General features: G+C 39.8%; 1 protein-coding gene across 1 annotated transcript in view; it reads right to left on the minus strand.

Annotated features, from left to right (window-relative positions):
• Window positions 1-696: 696 nt before the first annotated feature.
• LOC104542017 (ubiquitin-associated domain-containing protein 2-like) overlaps window positions 697-21,721 on the minus strand; it is a gene marked incomplete at its 3' end in the record, with an annotated part of 30,002 nt that continues 8,977 nt past the window's right edge. Inside the window, exons 4-5 of the mRNA XM_010186195.1 lie at window positions 14,737-14,982; window positions 697-819 (exon numbers count right to left, since the gene is read on the minus strand). Coding sequence (XP_010184497.1) covers window positions 697-819; window positions 14,737-14,982 — 369 coding nt within the window. The remainder of the gene's footprint in view (window positions 820-14,736; window positions 14,983-21,721) is intronic.

The raw sequence follows: 21,721 nt of genomic DNA on the forward strand, positions 1-21,721 counted from the left end.
ATGGGCTACGCAATCTGGAGAACTTGATTGCATGCAATAAATCCTGAATACAGAAATAAGGCTAATCTTAAATTCTTATATTTCCTAGTAAATCACTCTCTCTTTTGAGAATAAAACTATCAAGAAAAGTCTAAAAGTCTAACAGTCTATACAGTAAGTCTAAATCTATGCTTGGTAGAGAAGACACAAACTTCTCTGTGGCATCAGCCTGTGAAATAAGTCAACCCCATTACTGAGGGAAGCATCCAAGTTTTACATCAAGCGTGTGTTGCAGTCCATGACTGCCATAACATCCTTACTTCCACAGACTTACGTGACTGAATTGGAAACTTAAGCCTGAGGCTGCAGTGAAGGACAGCTTGCATGTCAACAAGACAAATAATGAAATCTATTTGTCGCTCTTCCTTCTTTGAAACATGTATTTTATCAGATTTGAACAGTCCCCACTAGTGAAACTCTTTAAATCTTTAAATACAAAAGACAGTTATACATAAAAGCAAAAACTCCCAAGTTGATCTCTCACTCTGGTTTGGATGGTAATGACAATTCACCGTCTCTGTACTGTGCCTGTTATCTGATGTTCTCATTTGTGCTGCTATAGCGAACATTTAAGAAACTGTGCCAACAGATAAAAAAATAGTAGAGGTAATTCCCAACCTGCTTTTAAATGCCATTTTAAAATAGAAAAATGTCTACCTGCTCTTCAGAAACCTCAGTAGGTGGAGGTGTGTCTTGTTCAGACGGGCGATGATCTTGATAATTCGCATTATGTCTATGACGTAGAGGAGGAAACAGTCTATTCCAGTTAATCATCCCACCCTGAAACCAGACACTGCCGTCAGTCTTTGCTCAGAGAACTAGAGATTTTTAAACAAAAAGATCATACACTTGATATGAAAGGCAAACATTTGAGTAAAATACTTTATTTTAAACAACAAAAACTGCTGCAGTCTCTTATGAAGTCAAAATTGGGACTGGTTACTGCTCTACTGGTTATCAGGGGTAATCACTGTAAAGGAAGAGTGCTAATAGAAAGAGGAAAGGGTGTTTCACATCCATTGTGAAAGATTTGGTTTAGTGCAGTACCTGTGATTTCCATGCAAGTGATTACTTCTGCGACACCAATGCCACTGTTACACACAGATCACATCACCTAAGTTTTGTTTAAATACTATTGCAAAATCTGGCCCTATTCCAGCGCCAAAACATTTTCTAACTACGTTGCAATAATACAAATGCAGCAGTAACACAGGTATCGTGTAAATCATAGAACTGAAACTTTAACAACCAAGCTTCAAGTCTTGTAATAATAAGACATGTAGAATATAAAGTGCAAATACTAAAGCACAAGCTTTATAGTTGTCCAGAAATAATTAATCCTCATTTATTTAAACAAACATTTTTAAGGGATTTTGTATCACACCAAAACCACAGGCCCTTGCAAGAGGGGAAGAAGAGCAAACCTCAAATCTCTATTTTCTATACAATTTGTTAAAATGTCTTTTGCAGTTTGTGTTGTCGTTTTCCTCCTCTCCTGCTCCCTCTGTTACTATGGAGAAGATCCCCCTCCCTTTCTGTATATATAGGACACAGACTTCCTTCCTCTAGTTGCTCTATTTTAGTTCTATACTGTTGTTTGTCAGAAGACCTTCCTCTTAAGAGAGTTTTTTCTTTTCTCTTTCAGCGAGGGCTCTTCCTGCCTTTATGTACCCCCAGAGCATTAAATCCTCTCTGCTCAATCAGAGCAGCACCAACTAAACCTGCTCCTATACAAAAAAAACCCCAACTTTATCTAATTTTCCTGCCCTTTCCTTTGTTTTCTTCTTTTCTCTCCAGAGGAGACCCAACCAGCCCAGACACCACAGGGGGCAGTGCAACTGTACACTTCAAAAAGCATCTGGGGAGTCACGAGATTTGCAACACTGGCTTGTAAACTGTTCCAGTCCCTTACATACTACAGCACATTTTTCCCTGTGAAGATGTGCAATAGCTAGGAGTCATCATCGGTTTTCAAGACATGGTTTCCACTGTTAGTGAGATTACGCATCTACATTTCTAGTTTGCATACTGTATAGATATAGAACATCTGCTTAAAAGTCATGAGGTTTTAACCAAAGGATTCCATATAAGTCTCGCGTCGGCCAAACAGTGCAGTGTAGTAAAAAGGAGAATTGGTTTGTAGTTTAAACCCAGAGAGGGATCTCAGACCTTCTACTGACATCACTCCACTACTCTGTGGTCTTGGAAAATCACATCCTGTACTTCCCCATTTATAATTTCCCCCCAGTTCAGAATTAAGTTGAGTTTTAATTTATTAACACTGAATTTCCAAAAGTCTACTAAGTTCTATAGTTCAGCAAGAATGCTACACTAATGCTGCTTTTGAGATCCCTTCCAATCCCTAACGTTCTGTGATTCTGTGCTTTGCTGGGTTTTTCTTTTGAAAAGACCTGAAGGGGAGAAAAATAATGCTTCCAAGGGTCATTCGCATTACATTGGTGAACTGAAGAAAGCTAACAGAACTATGACACATTTTTTTGTTAGCAGTCATACAGAATGATGTGTATGAAATACAAAAATCTACAATAAATTCCTTAATTTAGCAGTATTCCAGTGTATCTGAAGGCTGAAATAAATGCACCTTTCCAGCTGTGCCCTCAGCTTTACTACTGAACTGCCTATTCCAGGTTTCTGTCCTGTGTGCTGTCACGTAACACTACAAAGAGGCTTGTCTACCGTCTTACCCTGAACTGACAATGCATTTTAAATTAATAGATACAGAATTCATTACTTTCAGTAAAAAAATGCAGATTCCTTACTAAGTTAACTATTTAGTTTTGAAGGTTTACAGCAGGTATCTTCATAAACCATAGACTGATGTATTCAGAAGAGTTCCATGTGAAGACTACCAATCCTTTCCCAGAAATAACAGGATACACAAATTTGTTCAAAATAGTCATGAGAAGATCTTTTTCAGTTGCCCCCAGAATATTTCAATTACCTTTGAAAACTGTGACAAACACAGCCCATCCGTTCTTAACTACGATAATGAGGTAAAACTACCCAACATAAAACAGAATAAATATTAAAGGCTGAAGCACTCTTAATGGAACGTGAACACTGATGTTTAGGATTGATCCCAATGCTTCTCATGTGTGTACTACTTTACAAATTGCACCAAAAAGAGGCACATGATGCTTCTTGATGCTTAACTGCAAGAAAATTGTTTCTCCTCACAGACTTGTCTCTAATTCCATGATAGACATGCACAAAGTCAGGCTCCAAAGAGCAGAGATTTAGGGAACTGCAGCACAAACTACGGGGCTGGTGACCAATCCCATAAAGGTAAGAAAAAATTAGGGAGTGCAGCTAATGGCTCCCATGCACAGAAGACAGAGATCAAGGTCGTGGATTTCCAGTGTGGATGGCAACTGTGTAAAGGCTTTCAGACAACTTTACTATCACAGCAAAAATACGTGAAGATCTGTGGATTTTCAATTGACCCAAAGCAAAGAGCAAAAAATGTCTTAATTAAGTAAATTAAGCAAATTCCAGTTAAAAAATGTGCAGAAGGATATTTCCAGACCAGTATTCTGCCTTGCCTCACAGAAATTATTTTGCAGACCTCCCCTTCATAATTTTATGATGATTGCTCTATTACAGTTGTTTTTGACTGTGTTAATAAGCTTACTCTGTGTGAAGTCAGGAGGATTTCACATCAAGATATCCAATCTGATGAATTTATTTAAGTGATGCTTCTAAGCCATCTGAGAGTCCCTACTGGAGAGCAGCAAACAGTAATTCTTCTATTCACAATATACTTGAACCCTGGGACCAGTACCCAACAGCACAGATGAGCTCACATCCATCTCCTTACCCTCCACAGGAGCCAGATAACAGAGCTCTTTGGAGTGGTCCAAAACAGAGGCAGAAAAGAAGCTAATAATTAAGCAGTGAGGATGACCAAGAGTCCAGGAGGTAAGCTCCTTCCCTGAGCAGCACCTTCAGTGATAAGTGTCTGCCAGTCTATTCCATTAAATGAAATCCAGGAAGTTCTTCTGTGATTCTGGTTTGTTGGCTTGTTATAAAAAATAATTAAGTTTAATACTAAATGGTTTGGAGGCTGGGACTTGGTGTGACTCAGGACTAGATAAGGAGGATGCATTAAACCTCTTACACCCAGAGCCAGTTTCAACAACTGACAGACTCAGGCTATCTTGCACTGAGATTACTCCAGCAACGTTTATTTGACCTGAATCTTAGGTGTCAGCAAGCAGCAAGTGCAGGTGCTGCCCCAAGAGGAAAGGCAAGATGAGAGCCAAGGGTGACAACAAGGCAAGCAGAGGCAGTGACCCCACTGAAATGCAGTGTGTTTCTACAGGATCCAAATGAGAAGAGCAGAGCAGGTCCAGTGACAGTAACCATGGTCAGCCAAAAGTCCAGATCACCAGGTAAATCCACAGTCAGGAGGCAGGTGTAAGATCAAGCCTACAAGTCAAGTCAAGGGCAAAGACCTGAACTTAAAAGCAACTCCCAGTGCTTCTCACCGGTATTTCTAACCACTGCTCTTTCTCACACAAGTTTGCTCCAAGGCTGAAGAGCTGCACTGTACCAGATGTGATCCTCAGCACAGAGAGCCGTACTCAGGGACATGCCGTTATAAAGCAAGTTATCTACACAAAGGTAAGATTTCTTGCTCACATCTGCTTCCTTAATCCAAAATTTCCATGTCTCATTGTGTGAATGCTGCAAGATTTACTATAGCAAAAATATAGATTTTTTTTTTTTTTACATATTTAATTACTCCATCACTTTGTGCTGCAGGATGAGAGGCTCGAGCACCGAGCTCATTGTAGTCCAGATGCAGAAGGTTCCCATCAACTTGCACGCACTGGTCCCCATCCCTGCAGTGGGATGCTATGAAGAACTTCTGGTCTCCATTGCCAGCTGTCATACTTGTTTTCAAAGCATTAATCAGAATCTGCATTTTGGAAGTCCAGACTGCTACACTACTAGAGAAAGACAAGCACTGAGAAATCAGCCTACAGACTATAATTCATAAAAATACTTTATACTAAATGGTGATTGGGCCTTCATTTCTGTCCACAACATGGTCTTTCAAGTGTCATCAGAAAAAACATTTGACAAAAAGACTGCTTCAATCATTAGCTGACTAGAAGGGTAACGGACACATCTAAGAAAGGCCTATAAGCCTTTCCCCTTTCCCCCTCCCTTACTCCTAAGTCTGTAATTTTTTAATGAAAGAAAAATTCAGTTTCCTTTGGTATTAGCAGTGCAAAGACTGGGTGAACTGATCGGTTGTAAATTCTTTGTTACTGCCTGACGGGAGACAAACAGATCAAGGAGACCATTTTATTGGTCTCTGATACTTACATCTGCTGTAAGTGGATTAGGAGAACACTGGTGATGTTGGAACTTCTGTTATAGGAAGATGACAAACTGGTCACAAGTTTACATCACTCAAGAATGAGATTTAAGAATGGACTGGGTTAAGGGAATGGTAAAATGGCAGCTCCTCATCACAGAAAAGGCTGTAAAGAAATGCCATATCGGTGACTTATTCTTGAAGAGCTGCCAGGGCTTTACAAACTAAAGTTGTACTTTATTGAGGTCACATCCTTGATGTCTTTTTTTGGTTTGGGTTGGGTTTTTTTTTACGGTGTCTGGGACAATACTATTTAGTATCCTCCTTTCCGACAGAATAAGGAAGAGATGTTCATACCAGTCTAGAGCTAGCAAATGTCTCTGGTGGTACAGCTTGCCAAAACCCCAATTATGTCATTTCTTTTCACGTAACCTCCTTCCTCTCTTTCTGAAAAGCAGCTCTACCTGTTTCCCATATACATACCTGCCACAGCATATTTTGTAAAAGCACTTCTTATCCAAACTTGATAATTAAAAATGTACTATGGACAACTGACAAATATGCAGTTAAGTGTCACATCTGCACATATTTTAATTAGATTAATTTTTAAAAAAATGAAAGAAAATGCTTTATAAGAGTCTTCTTGAAGTGATGCATGTGGTTAAGATATTTTGATAATGTTATCTCATGTATATGGTTAATGCCAACTCGCCATCTGCTTGCACAAACAGGAAGCGCCTCCTGATATCTGTCCTGTTCACCTTTTCTTAACATAACAACCGCACTGAAAGAAGAAAAAAAAAAAAAAAAAAAAGGAAATCGCTTTGCATTTCATCTTTTAAAGTAACATTTTTTAAGTTTGCTACTCTGCATAGGAGCCATTACTTGGTACAGACATAAATACTGTCTTACTTCTTTCATATAAAGATTCATTTAAAAAAATACCTTATGTACTGAAAGTAAGAAACACTTGCTTTTCAGACATATATATATATATGTATTTACAAATTATTGACCCCAAAGTGCACATATTGATGATATAAACAGACAAAAAGCATAGCCATGAATGATACAATGACACCTGCTGCCCCAGTACCTGGACACTGCATAAGAAAGTTCAATGGCAATGGTACAATTTCCAACAGGCTGACTCAAATGTCTAGCCTGCCTCTTTGTGAGGACAAAACTCTTGAGTCTTTTTTATTTAATAACTTAGTGACTTTAATAACTTCCTTTTTCTGAAAGGAGGTATAAATATAACAGTATTAGTGTTACGACCATTGGTCTTAATGATGGAAAGAATTTTTCACCAAGGAAAGCACTCCAGCAATTTCTAATGCTATTCCAATTTCCTCTGGAAATTTATCCTACAGACAAGTCTCTTCAGCCAAGCGGCTCTGTCTCCAGCTCTTAGTTGCTGCATCCTGAACTTTGATGCCTGCATTGTCCCAGAGGAGCTCATGTATCACAGAAGTTCAGAAATCCACATGTGGTCTTTTCTGAAGCCAGATCAGCTATTTCCTTTGAAATCTAGGAGGAACACCTTAATCTGGCCTCTGAAGCTGCCAGAGAGACAATGGAAGGGATTTCAGCACAGGCACGATGCCTTCATAGTAACAGAAGCCAGAAATGCTGATGGGCAGGCACATCTACTCCTTGAGGTGAGGTTGGAATGGCTGCTCCTGCTACTGCCTTCAGGGGAGGTGCAGAAAGCAGTGAACACTTCCTCATGTACTTGTGCATGCCCAAGCACTTGGCCATGTAGACCACTGGGTAATAGGGTAAATACCTATTCCGTACCAAACTCTGCATCACAGTAACATTCCCTTTTCAGTACAGCCATAATGCAGTAATTCAGTCAGAAAGTGATGGATCACTATGCCAAGAAGAAAATATTTTGTATCAAGCAGAAGACGAAAGACAGCATTTTTGAGAACTGATGTTGTTCATTCATCTAAGATTAGGGAAGCATGGATCAGGATTCTAAGACTTTGCTTGCACTAATAAATGGGGATTTGGATCTTCCCTAGGCAGTAGAGACAAGTCTTCAAACACCTTTCCAAAGCACCTCCTTTTCCAAACTTCATGGCTTCACTCTTGCTCTTCATCCAAACTGGGCTCTTGCTGATGCTGTGACATTACAGATATGGTCACGAGTACATCAGTTGAAAACATACACCAGTGTTATGCTATTGGCAGTGGTGCTTGTCACTTTTTGCCCACAGAAATCTCAGGGCGATATACTGAAAAGTAAGATCTCATTATTAAAAATTAATCTTTATAAGTGAGCACCTTCTGAGAGGTAAAGCTGTAGATCATAATGACCACCTGAATTTTAAAGGAATGACATGGAGCTGTTTTCATGTTGGGCATTCAACGCTTGCTGAGTGAGATAATCGCATGTGTGGGGTCCAGTGTTGTCCCAAATGCTGAAGGCAGGTCCATCAGCATGAACACTAAGTCTGTACCTGAGGAAATAATGTTATCTCCATTTTAGACATGTTAAACAAAACAGAGGCCCTTACTACATGGCTTTTTGGATGTTAACTGGTGACAGTGGACTGTTATTAAAGCATGATGGTTAGATAGCTAATCCTTCATTCACCTCATGTGCACAAACCTTTTCAAAGAGGTAGAGGCCAAAACAAGAGTGAGAAATGAGAGTTCCAAAATTGTTTTGATTTGACAAGCTGAGACAACACACACTTGGCACAAAGAAAACACAAACCCAAATTCTCCAACACGCTAGTATAAACACATAGTTGAGTGTGTGTATATAAAGGGCTAGTCTATGATGATGTAGGGGAAAAAACAGATCAGCATCCCATTTTCGGATATAAAGATTCAAGCTCTGTCTTAGGTTTCAAATAGGAGGGGTTTTCATTTGTTGACATCCCAAAGTCACCATACAAGGTGTGACGCTTGCAACACTGGTGAAACTTTTGTAAGCACAGTGCCTCTTAAGATAGTCCATTAAGGAACAACCGGTGAAACCGGCCTGCAGTTGTGAACCACTTACTGGCTGAACTACGTGCTTCTTGTTTACTGGATGCTATGGAAGATGATGCTAGGATGAAGAAATGGCCACCCATCGAGACCGTCTCAGTGCAGACTGGAAGGACAATGGAAGCAGCTCAGGAATCCAGTAACCAGCCAGCTCTTAAACTGGATTTGCCTTATTTGCCCCATGTTCAAAGCTAGAAATGAAAAGACAGGTCCAGCTACAAAGAAATTTGCCTTCTGTAAAAAGGAATTGATCAGGCAACAGAGAACTAAATACTCTGGAAATACCTGGGGAGATTTGTACGCCAGGAGATTTCTGATGGGGAACTGCCTCAAGTTGAATTGTCAGAGGAAGAGAATATGGAACAACCACATAGGAGAATAAACATACTCCATTTATTAAAAAAAAAATTGCTTTGATATAAAACAGTATTTTGCTTTAGGAAGTTGTCCAACCACTGTATCAACCACTGCTTCTCTAGGGAAATTGACTACAAATATTAAATCAAATTCAAAGGTTATAGCCCGAAAGCCCAGTCAGGCAGAAAAACAATTTCCTAATTCCAGTCCAAGAAAAAAATGATCATTCTACGTGTAAATGGGGTGCTACCAAGGAGTAGGAGTCAGAGACAGTCAGCCTTTGACTGTGACAACCACCTGTTAATGAGACACATTTGGCTTATTCTACTAGTACTGTTAGTGTCTGTCAGCTTGTGGAATTGCCAATTTCCATGAAAAAGGCAGAGAAAGAAAGTGGTAGTCTGTAGAGGAAATAGGCATAAACAGTTCATTACCTGGATCAGCACCCTGGAAATTCAATACTTTTAATTTCCCACCTATCTTTGAAAAAAGTTATTCAAAAAAAGAAAACAGAAATCTCTAAACAGCACTAGATTATCAACTGCTACACTAATGCTATTGAAAACAAACAGCAAAAAAACCACAGAGCTGACACATGCCAACATCAGTAGTATACACAGTTTTTATATTCAATTACCTCTAAGAGTAAAGCTTCCCTTCTGAAATAAAAATAGGCTTATTCTCAACACAAAGAAGAATTACTATATATTGACAGAGAATAAATCAAGATTTGAAAAAGATCTGAAGAGTGCCGAAAAGCAAAGGATTAGTTAAGACTCACTGAGGTCTGAAGGAGAAGATACTGTTTTCTCTACAAACATGGAAGCTGCTTGTGATTCCAAAAAAAGGCCTGAGGAGTGTCCACACATGTACATCGGAATGCAGAGGAAGGGGAAAATGAAGGAATATCGAGTCTAAATTTAGCCACAATTACTATTGCCGCAGCATACATGCTTCATTCATGGGCTGAAATGAACCCATAAATCACTTTAATTAACAGAATTCTTTAAAAGATATGATGCCAACTCTTGTACACATATCTCAAGGGTCTGTGTTCAACTAACTTTTTTATCCTACTGGTACCCTATGTATAGTTGCCTTTTAAGTTTATAGCGAGGTTACTAAAGGCTGTCTCTGTTCAATTATGTCACAAAATCCCAAAGTAGCCTTAGGTAACACACAGTAGTTGGAATGGATATGTAATTAGAGAAAGAGACCTTGTGTAGCGCTTGGCTGAAAATCTCACACATTTATTCAGGTAAAGCAGTCTGGTAGATTCCTTCCTGACAATAATACGTACATCTGTGAAGCAGGACAAACAAGCTGCTTCCATCCAGAGTCCTGGCTGTGAGAGCAGGAGTTTATATGGATCTGGCAATGTATAAAGATTGCAGAAGGTCTTCAGGGTTCAAAACGTCTGTTTGAAGGAGCTGTTATTAGTACTCAAACTTCTGAAGTTATTCGAGAAGACTTTGCCAAAATGGCCAACGGGAGAGCTAAAGAATATGCTCAGGTCTGGTTTTTATACTTCTTTGAGAAAGCAGAAATGGGCTGTCTGGGAATATATTCACTGAGGGACTTTTTTCTGCCACTGTGAATGAGGATACCATTCCCAAGGAAGAATTCTTGTGCCAGGAAAGTCTTCGCTCCATTAATCTATTTTTTTTCCAAGGTCAGGAGTTTACCGCTTAGACATAACCAGAAGGTAAATCAGCAATCTAGCCTCACAGGCCTTAGCTGAAAATATGTGAAACTTGCACATTTCTCAGGATATGAGGCTTCTCATAACGATAAAGACACTCAGTGTGCCTCCCCACAGAGCATCTCTCCAGCGTCCCAGGAGAAAGACATCCAATGAAGGAACAATTAGAGGAAGTCACATTGTTATAGAAGAAGTCTGGTCTCTGCAAGCAGAAGAATCTCATACAGAGATGCCATGTGATATGAATCAAAGGAGAGTCTGGCCTTACTGAAGAATAGTGGCAGTTGGGACAGAAGAACAGAAAGACAAGAGGGAAAACACAAAATAACCTTAAAGTGGAGGATGGGACAGAAAAGAGGTAATGAAGATTTTCATATATGGCTGTAGGTTTATCACAGAGTCTGGAACAACCTGATGAAGCTCTTCTCCGAGCCAAGAAACTTAAGAGAAATCAAGAAGCAGTGTCTTTAACATGCTCAGCACGAATGAAGAGTAAACGTTCTGTGGATAAACAAAGCATGTTTTAAACATGAAGGGACTGAGGTTCACATCACCCCCCTGAATGGGCACAGCAATGAGCACTCAAAGAAGTGGTAGTTGCCAACAGAAGGCGCAGACCACCTTTTGTGCAACTTTCCACCATCTTGCACATATCTGTCTTCAGTGTTAACAGCATTGTCAGTAATACCTAGGCACAGACTCCTCCCTTATCTATTTGCAGTGTGGCTGTCTGCCAGCCTCCCTCCACGCTTCTCACTAGGAAGTGAAAGTCAAGTTGACTCCCTGCTACCACACTGCTGCACAGATGCAGCAGTTGCTTCCTTTTTCCCACCAGGGCTTTCATTTGGGTTACAGATAGATAAACTTCAGAAAAATGCTGGGAAATGAAAGAGATCAAGACATAGAAGTCAGGAGAGGAAGACCAAAATGTTAATTGACATTACAATATCGAAAGGATACAAATAGGGCCCAAAGACCTCAACTATATCTTGTTCTGAACAAGAGAGGCATCTATCCTTCAAATATTATAAAATACTACGAGGTTCATGATGCATCAGCAAGTGGTTACTGGTGGTGAGACGTGGTGGGAGAGAACTTGCCTCAAAGCAGAGAAAGATTTTGTTCAGGAGCAAACACATAGTATAGGAAACAACTGAGATGAAGGGAAAGCGATGATGAAAATGTGGGAGGAAGCTGGCATAGTGGGGAATGAAAATGTGAAAGGGATTATGAAGGGGAAAAAGAGATCAGATTAATGAGGGAAAAAATAAGATAAATTATTTACATTGGAAAAGTAGACAAGAGTGGGAAAGAAAAGAACTAGAAATCTAACATTTTAAAAGCAGTAACAAAATAGCAAGCTGCTATTTTTTGAGGGAACATGGCACAGATTTTATTCTGCTGGCTCAAAAAGTGCATAGTTCATAATTTCTCTGGATTATCTGTGGCAGAAAAAAAAAAAGAACAAAAAGTTTTCAATATGCACACTACCATCTGTTTAAGGATTGTATCCACAACAACTAGAAACCAAGACAAAAATCAGTCACCATGTAACCACAGCCCTCTGAGAAACTAGCAACGTAAGACAATTTTTTCAGTTTCTAACAACATATTCAGACACAGTACCACTGAACATTTAAGGGCTAAGATGAGGTACATCAAGTAATGAAGCTGGTGGTTTATATTTAAATTCTACCACATACTCAACCTACTCCTCGAAGTTATGGGTGTCTGACAGCCCAGCACTCACACGCACCGCTCCGTGCTTCAGGCTCCTCCAGACCAGAACGTTTCAGCTATAGAGACTGGGAAAGGTAAAACTCAAAGCGTTGCCAGCAAAGAAATTCTGAGGTGGTTGTTTGTTGGTGAGGTGATTTTTTTTGGAGAAAGAATCCAAAGTGAATTCTGCTTTGGACAGAAGAGCTCAATGAGCAGAAAAAAAATACTTTCTGTAAAGCACCATTAAAACCACCTATAATGCTCTTGTGTTCCCCTTCCATAAAGCTGCTGATATGCAGGGAAACTGCATTGTCTCTTTTCTCAAATAGATGAGGAGTAAAGGAGTAGGAGGAATGAGAGAGCACCTTCTCAAGGGGCAGCTAAACAAAATTACTGTGGTACAGCATGCCGAGGAAAGTTAAAGTTCACTTCCCTCGCCAAACAAAATGGAAAGCAGGAGAGAGAATGTTGATTTATCTCACCTATGGCACATTACCTACAGATACCATACTGGGACTCCAGAAATAGAGAATATAATACAGAATATAATTCAAAGCTCTATTTGATGACTGATATATACTTTGGAGCTTTTATTATTTTCAGTTTCACAAAAAAACTCTCTAAGAAACTAATCTACAGTCTTTTGTCAGCTTCCCTCCCACATGTAAAATTATCATCTAAATTCCACTCATAACGTGAGCTGTTCAACTCCACTGTTTCCAAATTATACCTTTCCAAGCCTCTAAGGGCAAAAGAATTGCCCAAGTACAGCAATTCAGAAGATAGTTTTCAACTTTTTAAATATTATTGAGATTGAAATTGGCTTGCTTTTCATTTTTACCACTACATCTCAACATTTGTGATTGATGCTTTTTGCGATTTAGTTGATAGCCAGTAAATTCTGTGAGTGAGTCATTAAAAAAGGCTGGCCAAAAGCTTTCATGACATCTTTTCTGAAGAGCCTCTTTGAAAGAGTCCTACGTTGATCCCATCACCTCCTGATCGCTGGTTTCACAGATGAGCACTGTCAGTTAAGTAAAAGCTGTGCTCAATTAAAGGCCAAACATGAAGAGAACTTGAAAGTGTTTCAGCAACTTGTAAAGGGAAGCATCTCACTGCTGTTCAAACAATGCTCATTTATTTTACTTAAACCCCTCCACCTTTTTAATGAACTCTATTTGAAGTCGAACATGAAAAGACGTTTTTCCACTTTCAATGTTCATAACCTAAGGAAAGGAGAAGATGAGAAGAAAATGTTATCAACTCTTCTTTTATAATTTACCATTCTGAACTTATTTACCACTATTTGGAATTAAAAATAGATTATGAAGACTGTCCTTCATAACTGGTAATGTTGAAACTTGGCTACGCTCTTCACAGCAGCTTGTAGCCCAACAGACACTTTCAATTCATTTTCTATTACAACAGCAACGTTCAAGAACTGAGTAATTTCTAGTTCAGTTCTTAAGTTAAAACTGATTAACGTTCTAGTGGGAGTAGAGAAAAGGAGATGAAGATCTTCCACCTGAGGAACAATTTCATCCCATTGAAATGTTAAGATATCAAGAAAAAGAGAATTATGTTATCAGGGACTGGAAACAAAGATTCATATTCCAGTTGCTGGCCAAAGCTTTATGCCATCACACCTCTAATTATGGCAACATATTAACAGTAACATAGCTATACCTACTTGTGCTACACTACCTCAAACACAATGAGAACTTATGTATCAGTACAGATCTATGTTTCTGGCAGAGGAAACTCAGTAAAGGCCTCAAATTGTGAGGCTGTAATTAAATTACAAGCAATTTTGTTCACATAGAGCAATGAAAGGCCTATGCTGTCCGCTAGGTTTGACAGAGTAGTAACACATACACCTATGATACTGGAAAAAGTGAATTGAGACACCAACTGCCTTGTTTTACTGCTCTACAATGCAATGTATATGAACAACTGCATTTGCTGTTTTAACTAAAACAGAGAAAATAAAAAAGGTTCTGCTGTTCTGTTCAATAAGGAAATAAAACAAGAGCATTAAGTGCAGCAAAGAGAAATCCCCTGTGGTTGACCTCTGTAAGAAAGTTAGAGAATTTAATGTCTGCCCTTTCTTCAAAGAAACAAGCCTTATTCAAAGTACATCTGCAAAAAAGGGAGTTACACAGACAATTTTCAACCTCTCTGAAAAGGATGCTGGCAATACAAATACTCTGGAGAGTCAGGAGCATTCTGACTTCCTAACTTTCTACAATGGCTCTTACTAAAGACCAGCAAAAGGCAATCACTGTACCTTTCTGCCTCATTTGTGGTGCAAGAATGCCGAAAGTACTGATCTCCTTACAGGATTGTCTGCCATTCTGCTTACCTCTTGTGAAGCAGTTTTAACATATAAAAGCTGTATAAAACACTTAAAGGGCTATTAGCAGTACACCAGGGCATGAAAGACTGATGGAGAAGAATAAAGAAAGACATTATTATTTTTAAGAAACAGGAACCACAAAAGAAATATGAATCAAAAAGGTACTTTTCCCGTAACTTAATATAATCCTTACAGAATGTATACCAATACCTGCTGCTGCCTTTGCCGCCTCATTTGGGCAACCTGAGACATCATGATTTGACGATCCAGTAGCTCCATTCTCTGTTGCCTCTGGATGTCCACTGTTGCTCCCATTCCCACTCGGACTTCGTTCGTTGGTTCCGCAGATGAGAAGATTGGTTCAAGAGTCCAAGAAAACAGCTTCGCTACCCAGCTGGGCACACAAAGAATTCTATGAACTTTTAATACACTGCTATTGTAGCAAATCCCAGAAACCTACAAACAAAAATAAAATGTTAAAAAACCCAAAAAACCTTAACTATACCCATTTTACTTTGTATTAGGTTGCAGTTAGCCGCTGGTCTTTCTGTTTTTTAAAACCCTTTTTCTTGTATTTACCCAGAGTTCTCAGTCAAGAATCGGAGAAGAACAGGGGATTTCTTTACCTCCAACTTCCTCTTAACTAAAGACTATTACTTTTTTTAAATCTGTGTACTGCATTGTGTGTGACTCAGAGAGCTGCTTGGGTTTGTTTGTTTGTTTGTTTCAGAATTTGTAACTAAACCAAGGGGACCATTTCTCAAACAGGTCAAAATTAGAGCAAAACTTTAATTTCTAGTAAAGGAACTGCATGCTAAGCTGAGAAGATTAAAGCTGCCCTTGAGGATGCTGAAGCATTGCAACCACTCCTTAAAAAAAACAACCCTCTCCAGGCTTCTGCCCTCCCCACCCAAGTCTCTCCTTCCAGTAATAACAAAGGCAAAACAGCTGATTTGAAGTTAAATTGAAGAGTATGCACAGATTTTTTCCAAAAGGATTCCATCTACCTTCTAGGATTAAAAAATGCTCAAAACCCAGTTCATTAAAACCTGTGATGCTGAAAAACCCAGGCTTTGCGATGCTCTTCTCCCACCTGTTAAAAAAAAAATCATTTCCTGCGTTCACACTCATGCTTGCCTTGCGGCGTGATTTCATTTCAGATTCAGGAGGAGCAACAGAAATCCATATGTCACATAAATGATCCACAGCCATCACTCAACCATCACTTTAAATCCCATTATGAAGCTCTAGCACTTGAGCCCAAAGTATCCCAGCAGGAAGGCCAAAGTTCTTGCACAGACTCTGAGGTCTGCATTCTGCTTTATGCCACATTTCAGTATATTCAGTGACTATTTACTGTCTGTTATGCCACAAGAATTATGCTATGGCAACAGAGTGAAATGAAGAGGAAGAGATACAACACCCCCCTCCCCCAAAAAAAAAATAAAAAAAATCCATCAACATACCCAAACAATGCAATTAGGCTAGAAGCAATGTAGAAACTCCACATCTGGGCTATTTATTTGAGGGTATTTATTTTATCTTGCTGACATTTGTATGAACGTGTCATCGTATTGCTGCATGTACAAAGGGAGGCAGTATAGGAAAATGCAACATTCTTTGGGAGGGGGATATTTTCCAGATTATTTACAAGGTTATTGTTACTTATCCAGTGATATTGAGACTTTTAGCAAAAATACATTCTGCTTTGGGACACACTGATTTTCATTTTATTCTACTTTCATTTTATGACTGTTCTCAGGGTTGGATGTAACAGCAAACACAGGATAACATTCTAAAATGAGAAAGTACAGTTTAAACTACCCTTAACCCCCTTCAATCTTCTCGGGCTATGAGAAAGGAGGTAAATGGGATGGGTTAAGAGGAAGGCCATAATCTCTGGCATCCTAGTGAAGGCTGCCTTTAACAAAATTTTTCAATATTCAAGGATAGGTCCTGACTGGACTCCAGGAATGATGGGGTGCTGCAACAGAAGCTTCTTCATGACCTCAGCTTTAGTGAAACTGTTCCAGATGACTGTAAACCCACGGCCAAAACTTGCGCACACCAACTGGAAACTAAGGTAGAATTATAATCACTAAATAATAAGTGGAGGAAAATTCACATCACTTCTGTAATTCATCTACTTTTGGTATGAAGTACTTGAGATATCTATGGAGCAAGAAGGTCCCTCAGAAGCTAACCACCCAGTCCCAAGAGAGTTATGTAGATAGGCTCCTCGCTCAAGAAAACCTAAATTGTAGGGCTACCAGGAAGGTCACTTTTTTGGGAGCAAGAATTACTAAACCAGGTTGCAAATGCTATGTGTACATTTAATCTGATGATTTCTTAGATGCAAAATGCACAAGCAACACCACAACTATAAATTATCTTCCTGTCTCCCACCCCATATTGTTAGGCTATGGAGCCAGGGTCCCTCTTTGGTCCCAGGGATTTTGCATTCCTGGTTCCACAGGTGTAACCAAGCAGGGAAACAGTGCTCCAGCTCAAAATACTTTGTCCAACGTCACACCAGCATTCCCTCACTTCTTCCAAATGTCCCTCCCAGCTATGGATCTCTGCCCACTCTTATCACCTACAGTCCTTTGTTAAGGTCTAATGTTTTCAGGGTAACCTAAACCTTGAGCGGGTTCAAAAAGTCACAAGAACAAAACAAAGCAAGCGGTGATAGGAAAATCTACATCTCCCTGAATGTATGACAAATCTTGACACGTGTCTGAACACATTAACCACAAACAGAACCATTCTCTTATCAACTCATGATGGAAACAGCAGAGAGATAGCAGCAGCATGTGTTTAGTGTCAGTACTTTGGGACTTGTTTGTCTTAGACGGGAAAGTGTACTGCAAACAACAACTAGTAGCTGCATCAGTAAAAGCATTCTCGTATCTTTCTCTGTAGAGACAGCAAGTCATAGAAGAATTTAAATTGGAAAAGACCCTGAAGATCATTAACTCCAACCATTAACCTAACAGTACTACCAAGCCCACCACTAAACCATGTCCTTAAGTGCCACATCTACACATCTTTTAAAATACCTTCAGGGATGGTGACTCCACCCCTTCCCTGGGCAGCCTGTTCCAATGCTTGACAACCCTTTAGGTGAAGACATTTTTCCTAACATCCAATCTAAACTTCCCCTGGCACTACTTGAGGCCATTTCCTCTCCTCCTATCTCTTGCTGCTTGGGAAAACAGACAGACAGCCACTTCACTACAAGCTCCTTTCAGGCAGCTGTAGAAAGTAAGTCATTCCAGAGCATTTAATCAGAAGAAAAAGCTTTATAAGGCTAAAAGTTTATGGACACTGTTAAAATGGAGAATGGCACTTAGCACTGTGTGTGAGACTCAGACACAACAAACCCTCAAACTCCTTCAGGCTTGCCCAGCTAAATGAGCTCACTGGAGCAGCATGCCTGCTCTATAGCCAATGCAGCAGTGGCAGTGGGCTGTTACCTTCTCTCTCCTTGCTGCTCCTCAACAGCAGACTGGTGTCCTGACCCTTCCCTGTTCTGCCTTGGACAGAAACTGACTGCATAACCCAAACATGAGGACTTCTGTGCTCGCAGAGCAGGAAGGTGAGAAGTCTGACAATGTAAAATTCACAGCAAAATCTAAAATAAAGAGCACCTGGTGAAGGAACAAGACAAAAGTGCGCAGGACTAGCAGAAAGGAAGTTTATCTGCTACAGAGTGTTGTCAAGAAACTTACTGTGGACCAGTAATCATTCAGAGCAACCATGTGAGACTGCAGTTCTTCACAAGTATAAGCAAATTGAAGGACAGACTCAGCTGTGCGGAGCACCAGGCTTTCCACCTTGACATCTCCACCTCTGTTGGTATTTCAGTGCCACTCCCCTTCCTCTCTGCCCTGACTTATTACTCCAGTGATAAAGCTATTAGATGGAAGTATAAGAAATGCTGTGCTCAGTTTTAAGATTTTCAAGAAATTTCATCTAGTGAGGAAGAGCTACCTATTTGCATGTTTCCAATAAGCCCAGAGTGGAGACATCTGTAGTTAAAATAGGTCTCGTGAGTCAGTCTGGTTTAGTGTCATACAGCCATCTTAATATCAAGTATTTCCAAAGAACTTCCTCTTTAGCTGGTTCATATGCAGAACTTGATATATATAATTTCAAACAAAACAAAACAAGCTTCAGCAAAGTATAAACTAAACTAAAGTTTTACACCATTTTTGTTACAGACGTAGTGAATTTCTAGTCTTTAAGAAAGTAAACCAACTTTGTTTACTCAATGAAGACAAGACGATCTCATTATATCCTAACTTCAGCACTGTACATGAGACTAAAGATTTCCACAAACCAATGTGTCTGCAGGGTATTTTAGCCTCTAAAAACTCACTAAGGAGAAGACATCGCAGCTAAATTCACATTGTTAGAATGCAGAATTTTTAGCTGGCAACATAAAACACATCTTAGTTGTGTTCTGTTATTCACACCATCGTAACCTGCAACCCCAGCCACCATATTGTGTGAGCCAAAATGCTAAGCAGAGGAAATGGAGTGTGCTGGAAACTGTCTGGTACTCTGCAGAAAAAAGAGTGCTGACATATTTTCAGTTTCTTAACATCATTACTTACTACAGGTTCTTCACATGAAGTTTCCTAACCTCTTCCCACCCCTGTAGAAAGGCCAACTTCCCCTCTCCTTCCCTCATGTCCCTCCAAAGTTGTACACTTTTCAGAAAAAGGAAGTAGCTGCAGTTTCTCTTTTACATTAGGTAAACCAAACATGGAAGCTCTCCAATATTTGACACGACAAAGACATATGCATCACTACTAAACTGAGATATTTAAAACCACTGTACTTGATTAACATTTAAAAAAGGAAAGCAAATGGAAAAGACAGTAGGCAGATTAGTATAGAAAATGACGTTGAAAATTATTTTCCCTAATGGTGAGAATTTGACAGCAAATACTCAATTATTTTGTTCTGAGTAATTTAAATTTTTTTATCATAGGTATTCAAGACTTTGCAATTTTCAGATCCCAACAAACTGAAAGCAAATGCCAGTATTCTTACGGTGAAGTGACATTCTTAGACCTATTTTATCTGCTTTATCCTTAGTACGTTCTGAATTCTATACGACTAGAATCAAAACAAGAGGTTAAAGTTTGTGTCAAGATTCTGCATTTACCTTGATTAGAGAAACATTCATCAAACCAAGAGAGATCACATGAAAACCACCCAACAAATAAAACCACTGCACATGTATTTTCAACTTGTAGTTATAAACTGCAATGTAACTGTACAAAAGCAGATTATTTTCCTTGGGTTTTCTTTGCAGAAATAGTTAATAATATTATAAAGAGCCTTTTACAATAGTTAGCTTGATGGAAAAATATGATTATAATAATAACATACGAATTCTCTTCAATTTTTCTTCCCAGTTGACAGAGATCATTATTTTCCCAGATACCTTGAATTGTTTTTCTTCAGAGTCCATCAATGCTATCTTCATTGGTTGGGTGCAATCATTACTAGATTTCAACCATCCTTCGTGTATGTGCAAGCACGACTGTACTGCCATTTCAGCACAGTACATCTATTCTTATCTTGTGCTTGTAACCTAAGTATAGGTTCCCTTGGGCCTCTGCTTGAGTTGTGCGGGTGATCGTCATCATAACGTTAACCAAACCTCTTTACATAAAAGATCGTGATTGGACTCATCTGCCCCAAGGCAGACATCAATAATTTAAAAGCCCACGTATGAGCTGCTTGTTTAAAGTTGGTTTCATAGTCAAAAAAGAGCAATGGGCACCGCTAAGATGTGACTCATGCTATGGTGGCTGTCTCCAAAGTGCGCACACAGCTGAAGTAGTCTCACAGATTCCCCCTCCATGCAATGGTAACGTTGTAGCCATGACAGTGAACATGTACAGGCTAGAAAAGCTTGACAGAAGCAATCTACCTCTTACTGAACCAGCTGGCACAATTGACAAAGTACACCAGGTTTTGGGAACACAAACTCTTCCTCAGATCTGAGAGAGAAACTGAAAATTTTGCAGTGAAATACAAACTGAAAACTAAAATCAATTTTTCTACAGGATCTCAGAATGCAGAAGAGAAGGTATCTTCTGACACATTATTATCTTCTCCCCTCCTTTTCCACTACTTTCTCCTTCTTCCAGAATTGAAAATATCTGCATCTCTCTCCTCCCCAAATTACAACCCCACTTCCACACTAACATTCCCTGTATGCCAGATGAATCAACTAATTTTCTTCTCAGATACTTTGACTGATGTATGAGTAAGTGTTGTCAGCTTGGTCAGTTGTCATGTCTTTACATGTAGCTGTGTAGACACGAGCAAGGTGTCTAACCTCCCACCACAGAGGAGGGCAAGTCAATACAGTCAGTAGAAAGCAGACACTTATATCTCAAATTAAGCCACTTACAGCCACTCAGCTGAATATTGGCCATTGCCCACATGCAGATACCTCAGTGTAGTTTTGGGTGGGATTCAGCACATCTGTTACACATAGGTATCTGCACCTGTCCTGAAGTTAGGACAGACAGACAATGCTTCCTTTTCATTCCCTAATCTCTGTTATTCTATTGCGTTTCCATTTCTTATTTTAGGCTACACACTTCACAACCTATGTGCTGAGCTTCCTGCACGGTGTTACCAGCAGGTTGAGGGAAGCACCAGCAAGGCTGCATCTGCACTGATGTGTCCAGTTCGGAACTCCCTGGCACAGGAAAGACATGGAGTTGCTGGAGAAAGATTGCGAAGTGCCTGCAGCATCCTTCAGGAGAGGCTGGCAGAACTGGGACTGTTTAGCCTGGAGAAGAGAAGGCTCAGGGGGTTTTATCAAAGTACACAAATGCCTGAAAGGAAAGAATGAAGATAAGGGAGACCGTTTCTTTTCAGTGGTGCCCAGTGACAGGACCAGAGGCAATGGGCACAATCCAAAAGTTCAAAGGGTTCCTCTGAACATCAGGAAACACTTTTTCACTGTGAGGGTGACTTAGCACTGGCACAGGTTGCCCAGAGAGGTGGCAGGGCCTCCATCCTTGGAGATATTCAAAAGTCATCTGGACTCGGTCCTGGGCAACCAGCTCTTGGTGGCACTGCTTGAGCGGGGCATTGGACTGGATGTCAACCTCCGTGATTCTGTGAACTGCCTTACTACTTGGTCTTTGGTGGGCAGCAG

This window comes from Mesitornis unicolor, unplaced genomic scaffold (genome assembly GCF_000695765.1).
Source record: "Mesitornis unicolor isolate BGI_N332 unplaced genomic scaffold, ASM69576v1 scaffold24240, whole genome shotgun sequence".
Lineage (NCBI taxonomy): Eukaryota > Metazoa > Chordata > Aves > Mesitornithiformes > Mesitornithidae > Mesitornis > Mesitornis unicolor.